Source organism: Protopterus annectens, chromosome 8.part0 (genome assembly GCF_019279795.1).
Source record: "Protopterus annectens isolate FY-2018-M chromosome 8.part0, PAN1.0, whole genome shotgun sequence".
NCBI lineage: Eukaryota > Metazoa > Chordata > Ceratodontiformes > Protopteridae > Protopterus > Protopterus annectens.
Genome location: NC_056741.1, coordinates 762,069,352 through 762,086,383, shown reverse-complemented (window position 1 = coordinate 762,086,383; position 17,032 = coordinate 762,069,352). Strand labels below are relative to the sequence as shown.

Below are 17,032 nucleotides of genomic sequence, written 5' to 3'. Positions count from 1 at the left end.
ATGCACAAATGAGTTATGCATGTGCACATGCTATAAGTAACTATTGGCATTTACTGTAATGAAGATGAGAAACCATCCTGTCCTTTGAAAGACAGAATTGACAGCCTTGCTCCATCCATAAATCATCATCTTTCAGCTTTTCCCGGTTAGGTGTCACCACAGCGGAACTCCAGTCCGCTAATGATTGGCAGTAGATTTCTACGGTGCCAAGGTACCAGCTCGATGCCCAACCATCAATGAAGGCATGCCCATTCATAGGTCTTTCGAACGCCACTCCACCGCGGGGAGGACATGCAGACTCCACACAGAAGGCGCTCCAGCCAAGAATGCTCCATCCGTACATCAGTTTTTCTAAACTACTAACCCTGTATCCATCTCCATTTTTTTAAACTACCTGTCCTGATTTCTTCCACTGTACTGCCTCCACAGGATGCATCTCCTGAGGCTAGTGAAATCACATAAGATTGCCTGGCTCCTCTGTTAGATTCCTCTGCAACTGTTGCTTCAGAGGCTGGCATAGATCCAACTTCACGCATATCCCTGGAAGCCTTGCAGACATCTATATGGATGTTCATGGGGGATCCGCAGCTGATTATTACCAAAGGGCCAAGGGGTGTTCCTCACATTTTGGTTAGAGAGGAAGTTCCAACTATGATTGTGGAATATCATCCGGTTTCTGAGCCTTCTAAGTTTTGCAGGGCAGACATTCCTTTGAAAAAGAAACAAAAAACAAAGCATGTTTTTCCAAATCCTAAGGACCCTCAGAGTGAATGGCAGAATTTCACTTCGGGTTTATTTAATGCAATTATGGCTTTGAAACCTCCTCAAGGAGTTTCTGTTCCTTCCCCACCTTGCTTCTCTCCTTCTTTTTTCGGCTTTTCCCGGTTAAGGGTCACCACAGTGAATCAACTGTCCGCTCACGATTGGCAGTGGAGTTTTACAGTGTCAAGTTGCCAGCCTGGTGCCCAACCTTCCACAGACTGTACTTTTGTTAGCCCTTACTTCTGCCAGATGTGTCTGTGAGCTTCAAGCCCTTATGGCTTGTCTTCCTTTTTTAGTGTTCCATAAGGACAAGGATGTCCCTTCTTACTAATCCGCCTTTTGTACCCAAAGTGGTGATTGAGTTGTCTATTCATTTGCCCACTTTTTTCCCTTCTCAGCAATCTGCTAATGAGAAGGTGCTGCACACTTTGGATGCGCATAGAGAACTCTTGATTTTATTTGGCTAAGACTTTTTTGTAAATCTGATCCGCCATTTGGTTCCTTTCAACCTAGAGCCTTAGGTTTGGCTGTTTCCAAGCAAATTATTTCTTCTTGGATTTCTAAAGCCATTTATTTTTGTTATGCCTTGCATGGTAAGAGCCTTCTTTCTGTTAAGGCTCATTCTACTAGAGTTGTGGTTTTTTTCAAGGGTTTGGATACTAACCCTATTCTTTAGGCAGCTAATTGGACTTCTGTGCATGAGTTTTACCAAACACTATATAGGTTGGATGTGATATCCAGAGCTACAGATGGTTTTGCTAGGGCCATTCTCCATGGGTTCCTGGAGAGCGCTGCTGGTATATCCTTCTCCCTCTCTCCTTCCTGAGCTTTTGCAAGCTTCCTGTTGTAAAGAATACTGCAACAGTGAAATGGAAGGACATAGTACAGTTGTATTGGATCTTAACATAACGGTAAATATCCTTCTCTTCCTTGTTGCAGTATTCACTCCCTCCTTACCTTCCCTTGGTACTTTTCTCTTCTGGATGTACTGATTACCTCTTTTTTCCTTGGGCTGGCATTCCTGCCAGTGCTGTCAGTTGAAAGGATGGTACGTCTGGATGTCGCCTTTATGCCCTACGCTATACACGGGGAGCAGGTGTGTGATATATGGCGTACCTTAAAGCACCCTAAAGGCTTTGTTATATTGGCCAGGCATCAGGCTGCCCTTGCCCGGGGATTGCTATTGTAAAGAATACTGCAATAATGAAGAGAAGGGCATCTACAGTTATGGTAAGAAGTTACTCAACTGCACTTTCTTGCTTAAGGCAGTAGTTGCTATGCTATTGCTTGTGCCATGTAGAAGCTGTTTGCTGGTGCTCGAAGTTTACCCATTTGTAATTTCCCTAAGCTTGTAGCATCCTGAAGAAAGAACAGACTTAGTTTTTCATTCTCTGTTAGAGGGTTTTCTGAGTCACAACTTTGGTTTGAGGGAACACAGTATGGGTGGAGTTGCCACTCTGAAAAAAAAGCTTTACTTTTAGTATTGTGGTGCATTTGCCTGTTAACTTTACAGCTTTGAATGTATGTTCCATGGTTGTGTGCACTTAGGCTGCCAGTTTCATGCAGTTTGTACCAGGCTGTTTTGTTTTAAGACATGAAGTCTCAGGGAATCCTAATGACTTCTTGCTACAAGGTTTGCAAAGCTGTCCCACTTCGGGTTACCTACCCTTTTCTTGGGATTCTTTCTAAATATTTTGTTGTATTGCTTTAACCCTTTCTGATGCAAAGTAGTACAGTTGTGTAGAGTACTTACCATAACATTATATAACTTTTTTTAAAGGAAGGTCAGTGTTTCGTATTTAGTTACAGTATGGGTATGGGTGTGTATTGTACTTGATGCCCCCCACTCCTAGTAACGAGACAAGTCAGAAGAGAATGATGGCTGCTCTAGCAGTTCCCTTATTTATTCAGTATTTTGCATGTCGGCTGTGTGCTCTAAGCTGGTAGTGAAGCTGCTGACACAGAAGTAGTGGCTCAGATTATTGTAGATCAACATAGTTATGCATTGTTTGGTACATTATTTTTTGATGATATCAAATATTTTTTTTAGCATGAGTACGAAAATGATGGGTGTTCTAAAAACTACGTGACCCAAGGGGACAGACTTCGTGCCTTAAAAAGTCGAAGGCATCCACGCTCTGCTACAACTGGTGCACTAAGGTACATGCATTTGTCTTTTCCTTTTATTGCACTACACATATTTAGATAAGTCGTGCTCATCATGTAGACCTGTAATATGGCTGCACTGGAATTTTTTGATATGCTTCACCAGTGATAATTACAAATAGCTGATCTTATTAGAAATGGACCTGTATCAAGTATTTTGTGTTTTCACACACATCTTTAATGGTTAGGAAATCCATAGCCAAGGAAGGTACCAGTCTTTCTTCTATTAGTCATAACTTTGAAGTGCTATGCTTTCACTTGAAGCTTGCTCCCAGGACACTATCCACAGCTTCACCAGATATCAGCCATTCATATTTGCAGTGTAAACTGCTACCATTTGTGAATTTTTTTTGTTTGTAGCTGTATTCATAAGCCAGGTTCTTTCTTTGTGTCTTTTGCTCAGAGGAGCTTCAGGAAAGAGTACCTTGATAGTATATATTACAACTGGGAAGTTGGTTAGAATGCAGTCTAAATCCAGGAGTTTCCTTACTCATTAAATGACCAGTTTTTGAAAGTCTTAATGTGTAGACCTCAGGGAAAAACGTCAGACTGAGGATAAAACCATATCGGGTATGGAATAGTGAGAAACCTCAGGGACAAAGATAATTCTCTTCAGTAGGATTCTGTTAAGTGTGGGGGAAACCAGCTTCCTGAAAGGTAAAGTTAAGGAGGCTGTATCCTCTTCAGGGTATCCATTTCAGATGCAAGCAACCCATACCTTTCAACTGTCCAGTTTTTCACATAATATCCAGAGTTTTGCCTCATATGTTTGGTATTTTTCTCCAAAAATTGTGGTTTTATGACATCATTGAGGAATGAAGTCAGAAAATGACAGACATGTATATTCTTTATAAAATTAATGCTAATGCAAAACCTCTTATTCTGTCAACTTTCTAAATTTGTAAGAGTAATATTTAAAAATTGTCCCTATTTTGGTCCTTTGTCCCCCCACCATTTATAGCTTTGTCCAGATTTTTTGCTCTTAGAGGTTTATAGAGTGATCACTCCTTCATGTACATAACTTTTAGGGACTGATGCTCCCATCAAGAATCATGCCTAGATTATCCCTAACTGCCATATGACAAATTTAAATAACTCAACTTGGATTCATTGGATGAAATGGGTAAACAATAATAGACTTTTAGCTAGTCCTCCCTTCCCTGTCCCTTGTGGCAACTGCTTGAGGCCATTTGGAATGTTTAGCTACTGCATCTGGTGAGGGTTGTAACAAAGTGTCTTGATTTTAGTGTGGTGAAATGTCTATGTAGGGAGAGGATATTCTGTTCTGACCCTATTACTGTTGGACGTTGTATGCTTACTGTGCTGCATCCGGTGAGGGTTGTAACAAAGTGTCTTGATTTTAGTGTGGTGAAATGTCTTTATGTAGGGAGAGGATATTCTGTTCTGACCCTATTACTGTTGGACGTTGTATGCTTACGGTGCTGTCTTTGTGGATGTCTTTGCTTGTTTCCCATATTTTGCCCTTCTATGGGGTTAGTAAGCAAATATGTAGACCCCTGTATTTTGGCTTGGTATGTCCAGGTAGTGTGGTCAAAAGGTGTCTTATGCTGTAGTGCAACTCTCTCTCGCTCTGCTAGCAATTTTGTTATTTTATGTTTCACATTCAAATTTTCATTTATTTTTTTAAAGTGTTTGAACCCTAAACATTGTGGTGGTGGAAAAAAACATTTGCAAGGAGAGTGATACTTGAAAACACTAAGGCATAAATTTAAGTGCCATCCAGAGTAAGACATTATGGCATTATGGTACATGCCCTCCTAAATAGATGATACTTTAGGGAACTTCTAAAGGAATCTCCTAAATTACTGGCCATGATAAGTGAAGGTTGTTGATACCACATAAGTGGGAAAAGTTAAGCAAAGCAGTACCTGTTTGAATCTTCCAACTTGGTTCTGGGAGCGTCAGCCCTTCACTGGATGCTTTATGCATACCAGCTGGGTCATGGAATATCAGAATCTCTTTTAAGTAAGTGGGACTCTGATCTCTTAGGCCTCAACAAGTGAAAAAAACAGACTGAGGTGCTACCAGCAGCCATTGAAGTTTCCCACAGACAGGGTTAGTATGACAAGATCTAGAACCCTTTTTTAATTCTGATGTTGCTGCAGGCAGGCAGGGTCTCATTAGACAGAGAACTGCAGTAGTTCTGTCTAGATACTACTAGGGCATGAGCAACCATTCTCGAGTTGCCCGGTGTGGTGAGGTGTTGGAACTAGATGATACTTTTGAGGTACCTGTAAGATCATCTTGCAGCCAATAACATGAGGTCCTTAACTGTTAGTGTTGTGATGTATTAGTCACATCTTCCAGCTCCACACATTACTGTGTGCCTGTGTTTGTGTGCGTCTACATTGGGGGGGTGGGGGACTATAACAAGATTATTTAGTGAAATTTTTGTTTTCCAAAAGAGAGATGCAGCTAAAGTGGAGTAAATGTGCAGTATTTAAAAGAAATGTATAAAATTGTGTTTAAAAGGTTGCTGTGGAAATGTGTTGCAGTTTAAAAATGAAATAATATCTAGATGTTCTTCCATTACATTGTTGCAGTATTCATTACACTAGAGAATCCCCTGCTAAGGGCGGACTGACGTCTGGCCAATATACCAAAGCCTCCAGGTTGTTTTAAGGTACGCCATACATCACATGTATGCTCCTAGCGTAGCATAGGGCTTAAAGGTGATGTCTGGCCGTGCTGTTCTCAGAACTTATGTCACCAGTCCGAACCCCATCTTATGATCATCTGTCTGAACACTTGTTCATTTGCTGGGTCACTGAGCCATTACAGGTAAGTGCCCCATTTGGGGTTCTATTGTTTTATCTTTTGCTGTATTGTTGCTTGTGGGGTTCCATGTCATCCATGAAGGGTAAATGCTATTGTGGGAGATAGGTTCCCCATAAAGACGGTCACGAACAGTGTTTGTTTTGCCTTGGAGCATTACACAACCATGCATCCTGTTCTGACAGGCTCTTGTTCCCAAGACCCTTCATAGTAGGCTTTCTTCTTTGGCACGTTATCTTGAGAATCAACATCTTAAGCTCCTTCCTAAAGACACTGAGGAAACTTTCCACTCTGAGGGACAGCCATCTGGGAAGAAAGCCAAGAAACCTAGGCCAGAATCTTCTGCTGTACAGCCCCAACCAGATGTCCCTCCTGAAGCGAGTGATAGCTCAGATGTTCATGCGTCGTCATCGTTGGATTATTCTGCCACGACCAGATTGGAGGCCAGCAGGGATCACACCATAAGCACATCTGAGGAGGCATTGCAGATGTCTGCTTCGGACATTCAGGGGGAACCATGGCTTTTGATCTCAGAGGGGCCTATGGGTGTTCCCCAAATTCTAGTCAGAGAAGAAGTCTCTACTACAATTATTGAATGTCCGGGGTCGGAACCTTCCAGATTTTTGAAGGCGGTTGTCCCCTTAAAAAAAAAGGAGAAAAGTAAACATTTCCTCAGCTCCTAAGGATCCACAGAGTTAATGGCAGTCCTTCACTCAGGAGTTTAGTGCTTTGATAGCTTTAAAACATCCTCAGAGTTTCTTTTCCAGCCCCCCTTTGGTCCGGTTAACTATTAGATGTTTGAAGCGAACTCCGTCGACTGCACTGTTGTCGAACACGGAAGTTCAAAAACGGTAATATCAAACACCAAAAGCCGACCTAGGAACAGGTTTTAACATGGGTCGAGATAGGGGAGAGGTTTGTAGTTCTGCAATAACACTGAACACCTATCTCGACCCATGTTAAAACCGTTCCTAGGTTGGCTTTTGGTGTTCGATATTACCGTTTTTGAACTTCTGTATTCGACAAAAGTACAATCAACGGAGGTCGCTTCAAAAATCTAATAGTAAACCTTTGGTCCTTTACCCCCGTCTTTAAGAGACCCAGAGAACAGGATTCCTCTGATGAGGAGGAAGATTCAGATGAAGAATCCCTTGCTTGCGCCTCCCAAATTCCTCCTCCTTTGGGTTATGGATCAGAGGAACAGGAATCTACCAATCCTGATACTTCATTTGAAGAGATTTCTTTGGGGACACTGTCTCCAGGATGATGGAGTTACTTAAATGGGATTGTGCTCAAGTCTTGAGATACAAAAAGGGATTATGAGCTACTGCAGATGGATTCTCCCAGACAGTCTGCCATCCCTCCTGTTTTGGCTTCTTTGTTGGATGCCTTTTCTAATGCCTGTAAGGCTCCTGATTATCATCCGGGTGTATATTACATTATCGAAGTTTTAAAAGTTTGAACGTCATATGGTCGACAGCATCGAACTTTTAAAAGTTTGAATGTTTTATCGGAGATTTCTGTACAGTGCAGAATGAGAAGATTTCCCTTTCCTGCAGTATAGTGCGATCTCGGAGTTGGTATATTTAAAGAGTGGGGGGGGCACAACTCCCCACTTGGGAGGGCAGGGAGGCTTGCATCTCTGCTTAAAACGATCAGGTAGGCTTTTTCTGTTTATTTTTTAGCTTTTCAAACTTTTTAAAAGTTCGATTATATGGGTTCAACCATATGACTTTCAAACTTTTAAAGATTCAATAATGTAATATACATCCATTCTCATCCCCTTATCCCCAACAAACCTGATAGGTTCTATAGGCTGCCTGAGGACTGTAAGTTCTTGTACAAGTAACCTCCTGCTGACCCCTCGGTGGTGTCAGTAGCTTTTGTCAAACCTTTTCATTTGCTTCCTTCTCCTAAATTTCTGCCTTCTGATAGCAGACCCATGGAAAGGCTAGGCAAGAAGGTCTATATCTCTACTACCTTGGCTTTTAGGACTGTTTATCAGACCCTGATGTCTAGGTACTTGATGGCTCTGCTTTCCCATGCCTGTCAGGTGATTTCTGATCTGCCAGACTCTGAAGGTAAGTCTTATGCCCTTTCCCTTTTAGGGACTTCCTCCCAGGTGGCTTGTCATTCCAGCAAGTGTAGTTTTAATGCAGCTGATGCTTCTTGTAGGACTTCTGCTTTTGGGTCAGTGATGAGGAGGTAATCTTGGCTTCGACCTTTGCCTGATGATATTAAAGCTAAGTTGATGGATGCCCCTCTAGATAATAAACACTTGTTTGGCGAAGCTGCTGCTGATTTAAGTACCTTCTGGATAAGGGCAAGGATTTACAGGAACTTGTGTATGTCCATTTCTCCTGTGCTCTAATTTCAGAGAAATTACCGCAATAAGCCAGCCTTTGTTCGCAGGCAGTCTCACCCTCCTCCTAAGGACAAAAAGAGTGGCAAGAGGGCTCCTCCTCCAAAGGCTGCTCAGACATCTGTCCATCAGAAGTCTCCTTTTCTTGATAAACCAGATGCAGTCTGACTTATCCTATTCTTCCTAGCCACTTTCCATTTTCTCTTTTTCTGTCTCTTCCTGTTTGGCTAAGAATTACTCAGGATTCCTAGGTTCTATCCATTATCTGCCAGGGATATGTCATGATCTGGAAATCTCTTCTCCCTTTTATGGGAGTCCCTCAGCCACCTCTTTGTAGGGGTGTTTCGAGATCTTTTGGCTCAGTGTACTATTCAAGAGGTGCCTGTGTCCCAAAAGGGGAGGGTGTTTTACTCCAGGGTGTTTCTAGTGCCCAGGAAGGGTGTGTACCTGGAGACCAAGTCTAGACCTCTCTCATCTAAACGCTTTTCTGAAGGTGCCCTGTTTTCGAATGTTGTCCCTTCAGACTTTTCCTTTTGTTTCTTCAGGTTTTTATGGTGAATCTGGATCTCAGTGATGTTGATCCCCTTTTCAGGAAGTTTTTACATTTCTCTGTTACTTCCTGGATTTTTCAGTTCTCTGCTTTGCCCTTTGGCCTTTCTGCTGCCCCAAGGGTATTCGCCAAATGGCTCACTCCTGTGATTGATTTTTGCAGGTTTCAGGTGATCCAAGTCTTTCTTTACTTGGATGACCTCCTGTTTCAGGCATCCTCTCTAGAGATCTTGTTGCAAAATCTTCATTTTGCTTTCTCTCTTCTGCAAAACCTGGGGTCACAACAAGCTTCAAAAAGTCTTTTCTGACTTCTGAAGACCATGATTTTCTGGGGTGCAGTATCCAGACTGTGCTGTCCTGGCATCTCCACCCCCCCCCCCAAGGCTTTAACTCTCATTTCATTTTTTCAAACTCTTCTTCCTTTGGCCTCTATAACAGCCAGGGGATTTCTGAGAGCCCTGGGGTTTATGGCTTCCACCATTCCTATGCTGCTTCTGACCAAATTACACATGAGAAAGTTTCAGTGGTTTTTGAAGTCGGTTTAGCTTCAACATGCATAGTTCCTCTTCTGCTTTCTCTAAAGAAGGAACTTCAGTGGTGAATGCAGCAGTTGTCTCTAAATCCAGGGTTCCCTTTTCATCCTGCCTTCCCCTTTCAGGAGCTGTTCACAGACACTTCAGACATTGAATGGGGAACAGCATTTGGCTCCCTAAAGGTGCAGGGTTTTTGATCATCTCCAACAGAAAGAGCACATCAATGTCAAAAGGATGAATGCCGTTTTTCTGGCTCTTCATGTTTTTCTTCCTCTCTTCTCCCTGGGACCTCTCAAGGTGTTTACAGACACTACCACAGTGATGTGGTATGTAAACAAATTGGGGGTGGGGGGTGGGACAAGATTTTATCTTTGCCAGTTGGCACTGCTGGTGTGGGAACTTGCTATCTAGTATCAAGTGACTCTTCAGGTAAGTTATAGTCCTTCAGGTCAAAATATTTTGGCAGACACTAAGCAGGTCCTTAACTCATTCTCATGAATGAATGCTTCACAGGGATGTGTTTCTGGAAATTGTCCACCAGTAGGGTACTCCTCAAATAGATCTTTTTGCCTCCCCTCTGAACAGACAACTTATTTTTTGTGCCAGAGTCCCAGGTCCTCTGATCTGGAAGAGGCGGACTCCCTATCTTTTTCTTGGAATGGGTTGTTTCTTTATGATTTCCCTCCCCTTCCCCTCATTTCAAAAGTCCTGTTCAGAATTCAGCAGGATGCTCCAAAAATGTAGTTGGTGACCGTCTTTTGGCCGAGACAGCTTTGGGTTCCCTCTTCTACTGCAGTCATCATAAGTTACCTCACATGGTAGACCTACTGACACAGGGCAAGGATCTCTCATCCATCCATACTTGTCCACTGAGACTGTGGACGATAGTATTTTGATTACACAGACACCTTTTTTCTGAGAATGTGCTTTAGAGTCCTGCAGGAGACCAGGAAAGGAAACCCATTACTAGGAAATCCTACTTATCCAAATGCAAGAGGATTCTATTTGATGTCTTTTTAGTAACCTGGATCCACTTTCGGTGGATGTTCCTTTGGTTCTCTCTTAACTATGTGAAGTGCTGGTTTGGCTTATCCTTCTGTTAAGGCCCACTTATTAGCTTAAGCTGCTTGTCTGCCTTTATCTTCTCCATTAGCTTCTAGATTTGAAGCTAAACAATTTCTTAAAGGTGTCCTTCATATTAGGCCTCCTAGGAAGCCTGTTCCTCCTCCTTGGGATCTTAATTTTGTTTTGGAAAAAATTCACTCTGGCTTCTTTCGAGCCTGCAGCTTCAGCTTCCTTGCAGCATTGTTCTTGGAAGACTGTGCTTTTGTTAGCCCTTACTTCTGCCAGGTTGGGTGTCTGAGCTTCAAGCCCTTATGGCTTGTCCTCCTTTTTTGATGCTTCATAAGGAAAGAGTGTTCTTGCAATGCTAATCCTTCTTTTATGACCAAGGTGGTGAATCAGTCAATTTGTTTGCCCCCTTTTTCCCCTTGTCCGCAATCTGTCTGCTGTCTGTGCTGCACACATTGGATGTGCATAGACAACTCAAGATTTTATTTGGATAAGACTAAGACTATTAGAAAATCTGATCAGCTCCGTTTCCTTTTATCCTAGATCCATAGGTTTAACGGTGTCTAAGCAGACTGTTTCTTCTTAGATCTCTAAAGCTGTTTCCTTTTGTTATTCCCTTCATAGTAGCAGCCTTCGTTATTCTGTTAAGGCTCATTCTACTAGAGCTGTGGCTTCTTCTGGTGCTTTTTTCAAGGGTTTTGAATACTAGTTCTTTTCTTGAGGCAGCCTGGGCTTCTGTGCATACATTTACTAAGCACTACAAGTTGGGTGGAATTTCTAGAGCTGGTTTTACTACGGCCATTTTCATTGTTTCTTAGAGGGCTCTGCTGGTCCATCATCATCATCCTCCTCCTCTTCCTGAGCTTTGGCACTCTTCCTAGTGTAACAAATACTGCAACAGTGAAATGGAAGGACATAGTACATTTGTGTAAAATCTTACCATAGTGGTATATGTCGTCCTCTTCACCCGTTCCCTCCTTATGTACTGATTACTTTTCTTTTCTTTGGACTGACGTTCCTTCTGGGGCCCTCGGTTCTAAGGATGGAATGGCTGGACATCACCTTTATGCCCTTAACTATGCTAGGAGCATATGTGTGATGTACCTTAAATCAACCCAAAGGCTCTTTTATACTGGCTGGACATAGGGCCACCCTTGACAAGGGGATTATGTAGTGTTGTGAATACAGCAACGGTGAAGAGACGGTCATCTACCATTATGGTAAGATTTTACACAACTGTGCTTCCTTTATTATTTAGACTTCTGTAGTGCATAGCTCACTAACATCTGCGTGTAGTCACTTAATTGGGTGGCACATTTGACTGCTAACAGCCTGAACAGCAGCTGCGTATAGCTGAAAGTAAAAAGCATAAATGTGAGAAAATCTTACAGCTGAACTAGAAGTACAACTTTTGTAGTTCTTGTTCAGTCAGTCATTTTCACTTTTAATATGCTTAATCATGGTATTGAGTACTGCAACTTCAGTGTCAGTTAAGTTACAGTTGAATAGAAGTGCTGTATGTGGTCTGCATTTCAAACACTGTGTACTCAAGTGGCATTGCAGGTGTGAGCAAGAGCACATCTTCAACTCTGTAGGCATTTATATGTTAAAGCCTAATGATTCTTGGAAGACATTACATTAGATTGTGATGATGCTTTATTTAGATGGTAGCTGGTTGGGACTCTTCCTCCTCCAGAAATATATAAATGTTGAAACAAGATATCTAAAAGTGGAGACCACTGGAAATCCTCTGAGACTCGTGTTTGCAGTACATCACCTACCTTTTTAAAACCTTTATTTTAGTCTCCTCATTACTGTATGCTACATACCTATTTAAAATCTTTATTTTAAACTTCTTTGTGGAAAAACAGTTATGCATATTTTCTTTTGAAGTGTAAGGCTTTGTCATCTTTATTCCAAGTTAAGAAATTTTGTGTTAAATCACAAGACGCACAGTTAAATTTATCAGCTTGAAGATCATGTGCAAAGGTTTTAGTTACAATTTACTTTTGCTGCAATTATGCTCTTAAGTAAAGTGGGCTTTCTGATTATACAGTAACTAGTTGTTACTTAGCTACTCCAGTGCAGCTATGCTTATTAATCATAGTAAAATGGTGTTTGTATATCCTGTAGGCTGAGCAGCTGTTCATTTAATTCCTAATTCCAGTGTCAAGTGACCTAGAATTCTAATGATGTAGGTGTTAACATAATACAGTTTGGTTAATTTGAGTAAAATACTTCTAAACTTTTTTTTTTTTTAGGCTGGATGACATGAAAGTGCACACAAGATCATCATCTCAACCCTTCAGGTACACATTGTTATTGCTCTTTACAATGATGATGTAAAGCTTTTGTAGACAGCAGGTGTTATCCAGACTGAACATGACTTCCTTTTTGTTTTTGAGATTCCATCTGATATTTCAGTAATTTATTTGTAGATGAGTGCACCACTGTGAAGAATGTAAAAAATGGGGAAGAGAACAGTCAGAGAAGAGCAATAAAATAGGTGACTGTGTTTAAATGACAATTCCGGTCCATTGTTACTGTTGCATGTCCCATAAATAGGCCGGCACATCCCATTCTGGTTCTTCTTTAGGTTCATAGAACAATACTAGGCTATTGGCCCTGAGGCCGTTATAAACGTAGCCAAGAATTTCACCCATGTTCCCACAAAGTCAGCACCTGTTTTCCCTGTCAAGCAGGGACACAGGTGGGATCCCAGGGGTATATTTTCTGTTTTCCATCCGGTTGTCCAGGTTCCTCTTAAAGAGGGCTAGTGAGGTACTTTGCTTGACATGGAGAGGAAGTCTATTCCACAGATGGGTGAGTCGTCGAGACACAAATCTATCCCACCGACAAGTTCTGTTAATGTCACAGACAGATTGAGACCTTGTGTGCAGGTTGCATGAGTGGAGTTTCACTTACGGATATGCTGCAACTCCTTCAAGGCTGAGTCGGAGTCTTGTATACCAGACACGGGTCACCTCTGCGCAGTCAGTACAAGACTGAGTAGAGGGCAGAGCATTTAGCCTATCTGTATAGGATAGGTGTTTGAGACCCTGGATTTTCTTGGTAAGGCACCTCTGTGGTCTTTCCAACTGCTGCATGTACTTGGAAAGGTTCATGCCGAAGGGGGCATTGTATTCGATAATGGGGCTGATAAGGGAGGAGTACAGGGATGTTATGACCTCCTTGTTCCTAGATGAACTGCCCTTATTTGAGGTGGGCCATGTAGAAAGCCTTCCATACAGTGGAGGCAACAATGTGGTCAGAAGTCAAGTTGCTATCAACCTGGGTGCCCAAGTCCCTCACGACTGATTGTGTGCTTAGTATGTTGTTGTTAATGTGATGATTAGTGGGGACACCATTTTCCCCGAAATGATGCATTTCTTGGCATTCAGTTTGAGGCCATGCTTCTGCCAGCAGTCATTAGTTTGGTTAAGGCCCTCTTGGCGGATGTTAACATCCCTAGGGGAATTTGACAGTGCCCAGCTTGCAGTCATCTGTGAACTTGATCAGCCACAGACTGCTGGTTTTGCATTTCACCTCAGAAAAGTATATCCCAGTTTGAGATCTTGACCAATGGATGGGAGATCGCGGGATAATTCCAGGGTTACCTCAGTGTCACTGCTGCTTCGACAGCACAGAAAAATAATAATGGGCATAGTTTCTCCAAAAAAGGTGTGTGTAGCCACAAAACTACTATAGGGCTTATAAATACCTCTGGGCAGATAGTCTAGTATGAACCTATGAACCTATGAACCAAGCAGTAGAGGCCCCAAGACCGATCCTTTGGGTACACCGCTTGTTATGGGTCTACTACTAGAGGTGGCTTCAACTATTTTGACTGAGTGGCTTCTATCACTGAGCTAGTTAGCTACCCATCTGGTAACATATGGGCCGATGACTAGCTAGGTGAGTTTATTATGCCTGAGTGAGGAATAGTGTCGAAGGCCTTGGTTAGGTTAAGGTAGGCAGTGTGCACCGTCTTGCCCTCATCCGTGGCTTTGGTGACTGCTTCAAAGAGGGCAACCAAGTTTAACAGGCATGATCTCGCTTTGACAAAACCAAGCTATGTGGAATCAAGCATTTGGAGGTTGCCCATGTCCTCGTTTATAAGGTCCATGGTAATGTGTTCCATGGCCTTGCAGATCAGACTAGTAAGGCTGATGGGCCTGTAATTGCCTGTGTCTGTGGATGCTCCTCCTTTTTGCAGAGGGATGACAGTGGCTGTCCTATATTCTGCTGGGCCAAAGCCGGTGCACAGGCTTGGGTTTGATAGGGTGCCTACTGGTGCTGAGATCTCTTGCCTGAGTTCATGTAGGGCACAGCCAGGGATGTTGTCAGGTCCCATGGAGGCTGTAATTTTTGCCTTTGAGAGGGCATTAATCTGCTCCCTGGTGATGAGGGGAGGGGGGCAGGTGCTGGGGATGTCCTGGTTTACCAATGGGGGGGACAGGAGGGTGAAGTTTTCACTGAACTTGTCTGCCAGCAGGTTGGCTGTATCTATGGTATTTGTGTATGTGGTATTCTTGACCACCAATTCAGAGCAGATTTGGGAGTTAACTTTGAGATTGCGGACACATGCGAAGAAGGCCTTGTGATTGTCCTTGGTGGATATGGCCAATTTGGACTCTGTTAGCCTTAGTGGATTTCATCAATGACCTTCTTTGCTTGCTCAGACGAAGGAGGGATTGCTTCCAACTTGGCACCTGCTCCTTCTTGGTCCTGGACAGTGTTTTTTTTTTCCTTTTATTATAGAGTTTGTTTATTGCTACTGTCCACCAGACAGGTTTACTCTTCCTTGAAGAAGAAGATTTGGTCCTGTCTGGTATTGCTGAGTACATGCAGCTATATAGGTGCTCATATAGTTTTTTGATGTAGGCTTGGACATTAGTGCTTGATTCAATTGAAGGGATGGTGGCTGTGAACCTGATTATACCTGCTCTTAAGAGGTTGTAGTCAGCTTTGGAAAAGGTTTTTGTTCGACCTTGGGGAGGGGGTCAGGGGAGATGGTGACTTCGAAAATGATTGCTTTATAGTCTGATCATACCAAGGAGGATGACACTGTAGGGGTGCTACAATGACTACTCATGTTGGTTAGTACCCAGTCCACGATATTTTCACCTCTTGTGGGGGTGTCACCCGGCTGATCCAATGCATTGGCATTGATGAAGTCGAGGAATCTCTGGGCATTCGTGTTGAGCTAGAATAGGTTTTCCACTCTATGGTTGGGTAGCTAAAGTTGCCCAGGATCAGGGTAGAGGGTTGAATCTTAATGGATTCAAGTAAGTCCAGATAGGTGGAGTGGGCTTTGAGTCATGGTTGGGGGGTCTTTGGCTAGCTATGATTTGAATAGGTGTTTTGTCAATAGTTAACTGCATCTGGAGTGCGCCAGTGCGTCATACTGTTTGACCAGCTGGAGGTATGTATGTGTTGGATAAATATTGAAACTCCCACCTTCTTTGGCTTTGTAGCCCTCTGTTTGTGGTTTGCCTGAAAGTGTGGTAGGACAAGTAAACTGGTAAGGCTGGGGTGCTGTCCACAGTTTTGAAACCGGTTTCGGTGACTACACAAATGTCAGCATTTTCCAGGGTGAAGAATGCTTGCAGGTAGTGCAGTTTCATGTTAAGACACTTAGTGATTAGCAGCATGATCTTAAATTTCATTTAGAAGAATTTTTCATGTTGGTAATTTTGTCCTCATGACTTTGCCTAAAAAAGGCACTATGGAGGAAGCAAGAGACTTTGCCTGAAGCCCAGGGGAAACTGATGAAGGCCATCTCTGGCAAAGCATCGTGGTCTGTCAGTCATGTCCTCCCAGGCTGTCAGACACTGGATACCCTTGGAATGACACCAGAAACTAAGCCAATTGTTAGTCAGTCATTTTCTGTTTGTACTTGGATGTCATTCTGGGTGACAGTAGGATGCTGCTTAAGGCTAGAGACATATATGCTTGGGACACACATTCAGCAACTCCGTCATGTCTCTTCATATAGTCCAGAGAGGTACGTCTCAAGTCATTCACACCGGCATGGACTATGGCAGTGTCATAACAGTACTTGTTGAAAGACTTGAGTGCGTGAGTGATATGGCAGATTTTAGCACTTGACAAGCACATTACTGTGACTTCCACCTTGTCTAGTCTGCTGAGGAGCACATCTGTGTGTCGTGATAGTCTGCTATGACTAGTATGTTGGGTTTGTGGTTGGACCTTAGAGGCTGTGAGACACAGGTATGTGTACTGTGTGTGGTGCTTGGTGCAATGGGTTGTGATGTGTGTGCATGCTTTTGCCTCAGTCATCTCTTTTGTGTAGGTATGATTTTGTTGAACCCCCACATAGGTAAGAATGTACTGTACAGGTGTGGGTGGTGGTAGAGGTATGGTGCTTGTGTTTGTGCAGACAACCTTCTCAGTGCCAGATGTACTGGCTTGTGATTAAGACAGCAAGGATTCTAGGTTTTTAATGTAATTGCATCTCTCTCGTATTATGTTCCGAGGTGGTAGAAGAAGAGGGCTGTCCGTGTACATGAGGCAGTTGCTACACTGTCTCAGGATGCCCATATCAACAAGACTAGCAGGAGAGACCACAGAAAATTGTCCATCCATGGTTGTCAGAATCTGTAAAAGAGAGGTAAAGGATGGTAGAGTGGGGTACTATCAGAATAGACTTACCTATAGGTGTGAGTAGGGCTGGATAAAATCACAGCAGTTGCAAGGGAAGGGAGTCCGTTACACAGGAGTGCTGGTAATGGAAAAATCCAACTGAAATACCTCAGAATGGGTTAAAAGC

General features: G+C 42.8%; 1 protein-coding gene across 1 annotated transcript in view; it reads left to right on the top strand.

The window, feature by feature from the left end:
* Positions 1-17,032, top strand: part of CDC14A (cell division cycle 14A) — a 1,552,589-nt gene that overhangs the window by 1,414,793 nt on the left and 120,764 nt on the right. Inside the window, exons 15-16 of the mRNA XM_044080231.1 lie at positions 2,813-2,922; positions 12,501-12,548. Coding sequence (XP_043936166.1) covers positions 2,813-2,922; positions 12,501-12,548 — 158 coding nt within the window. The remainder of the gene's footprint in view (positions 1-2,812; positions 2,923-12,500; positions 12,549-17,032) is intronic.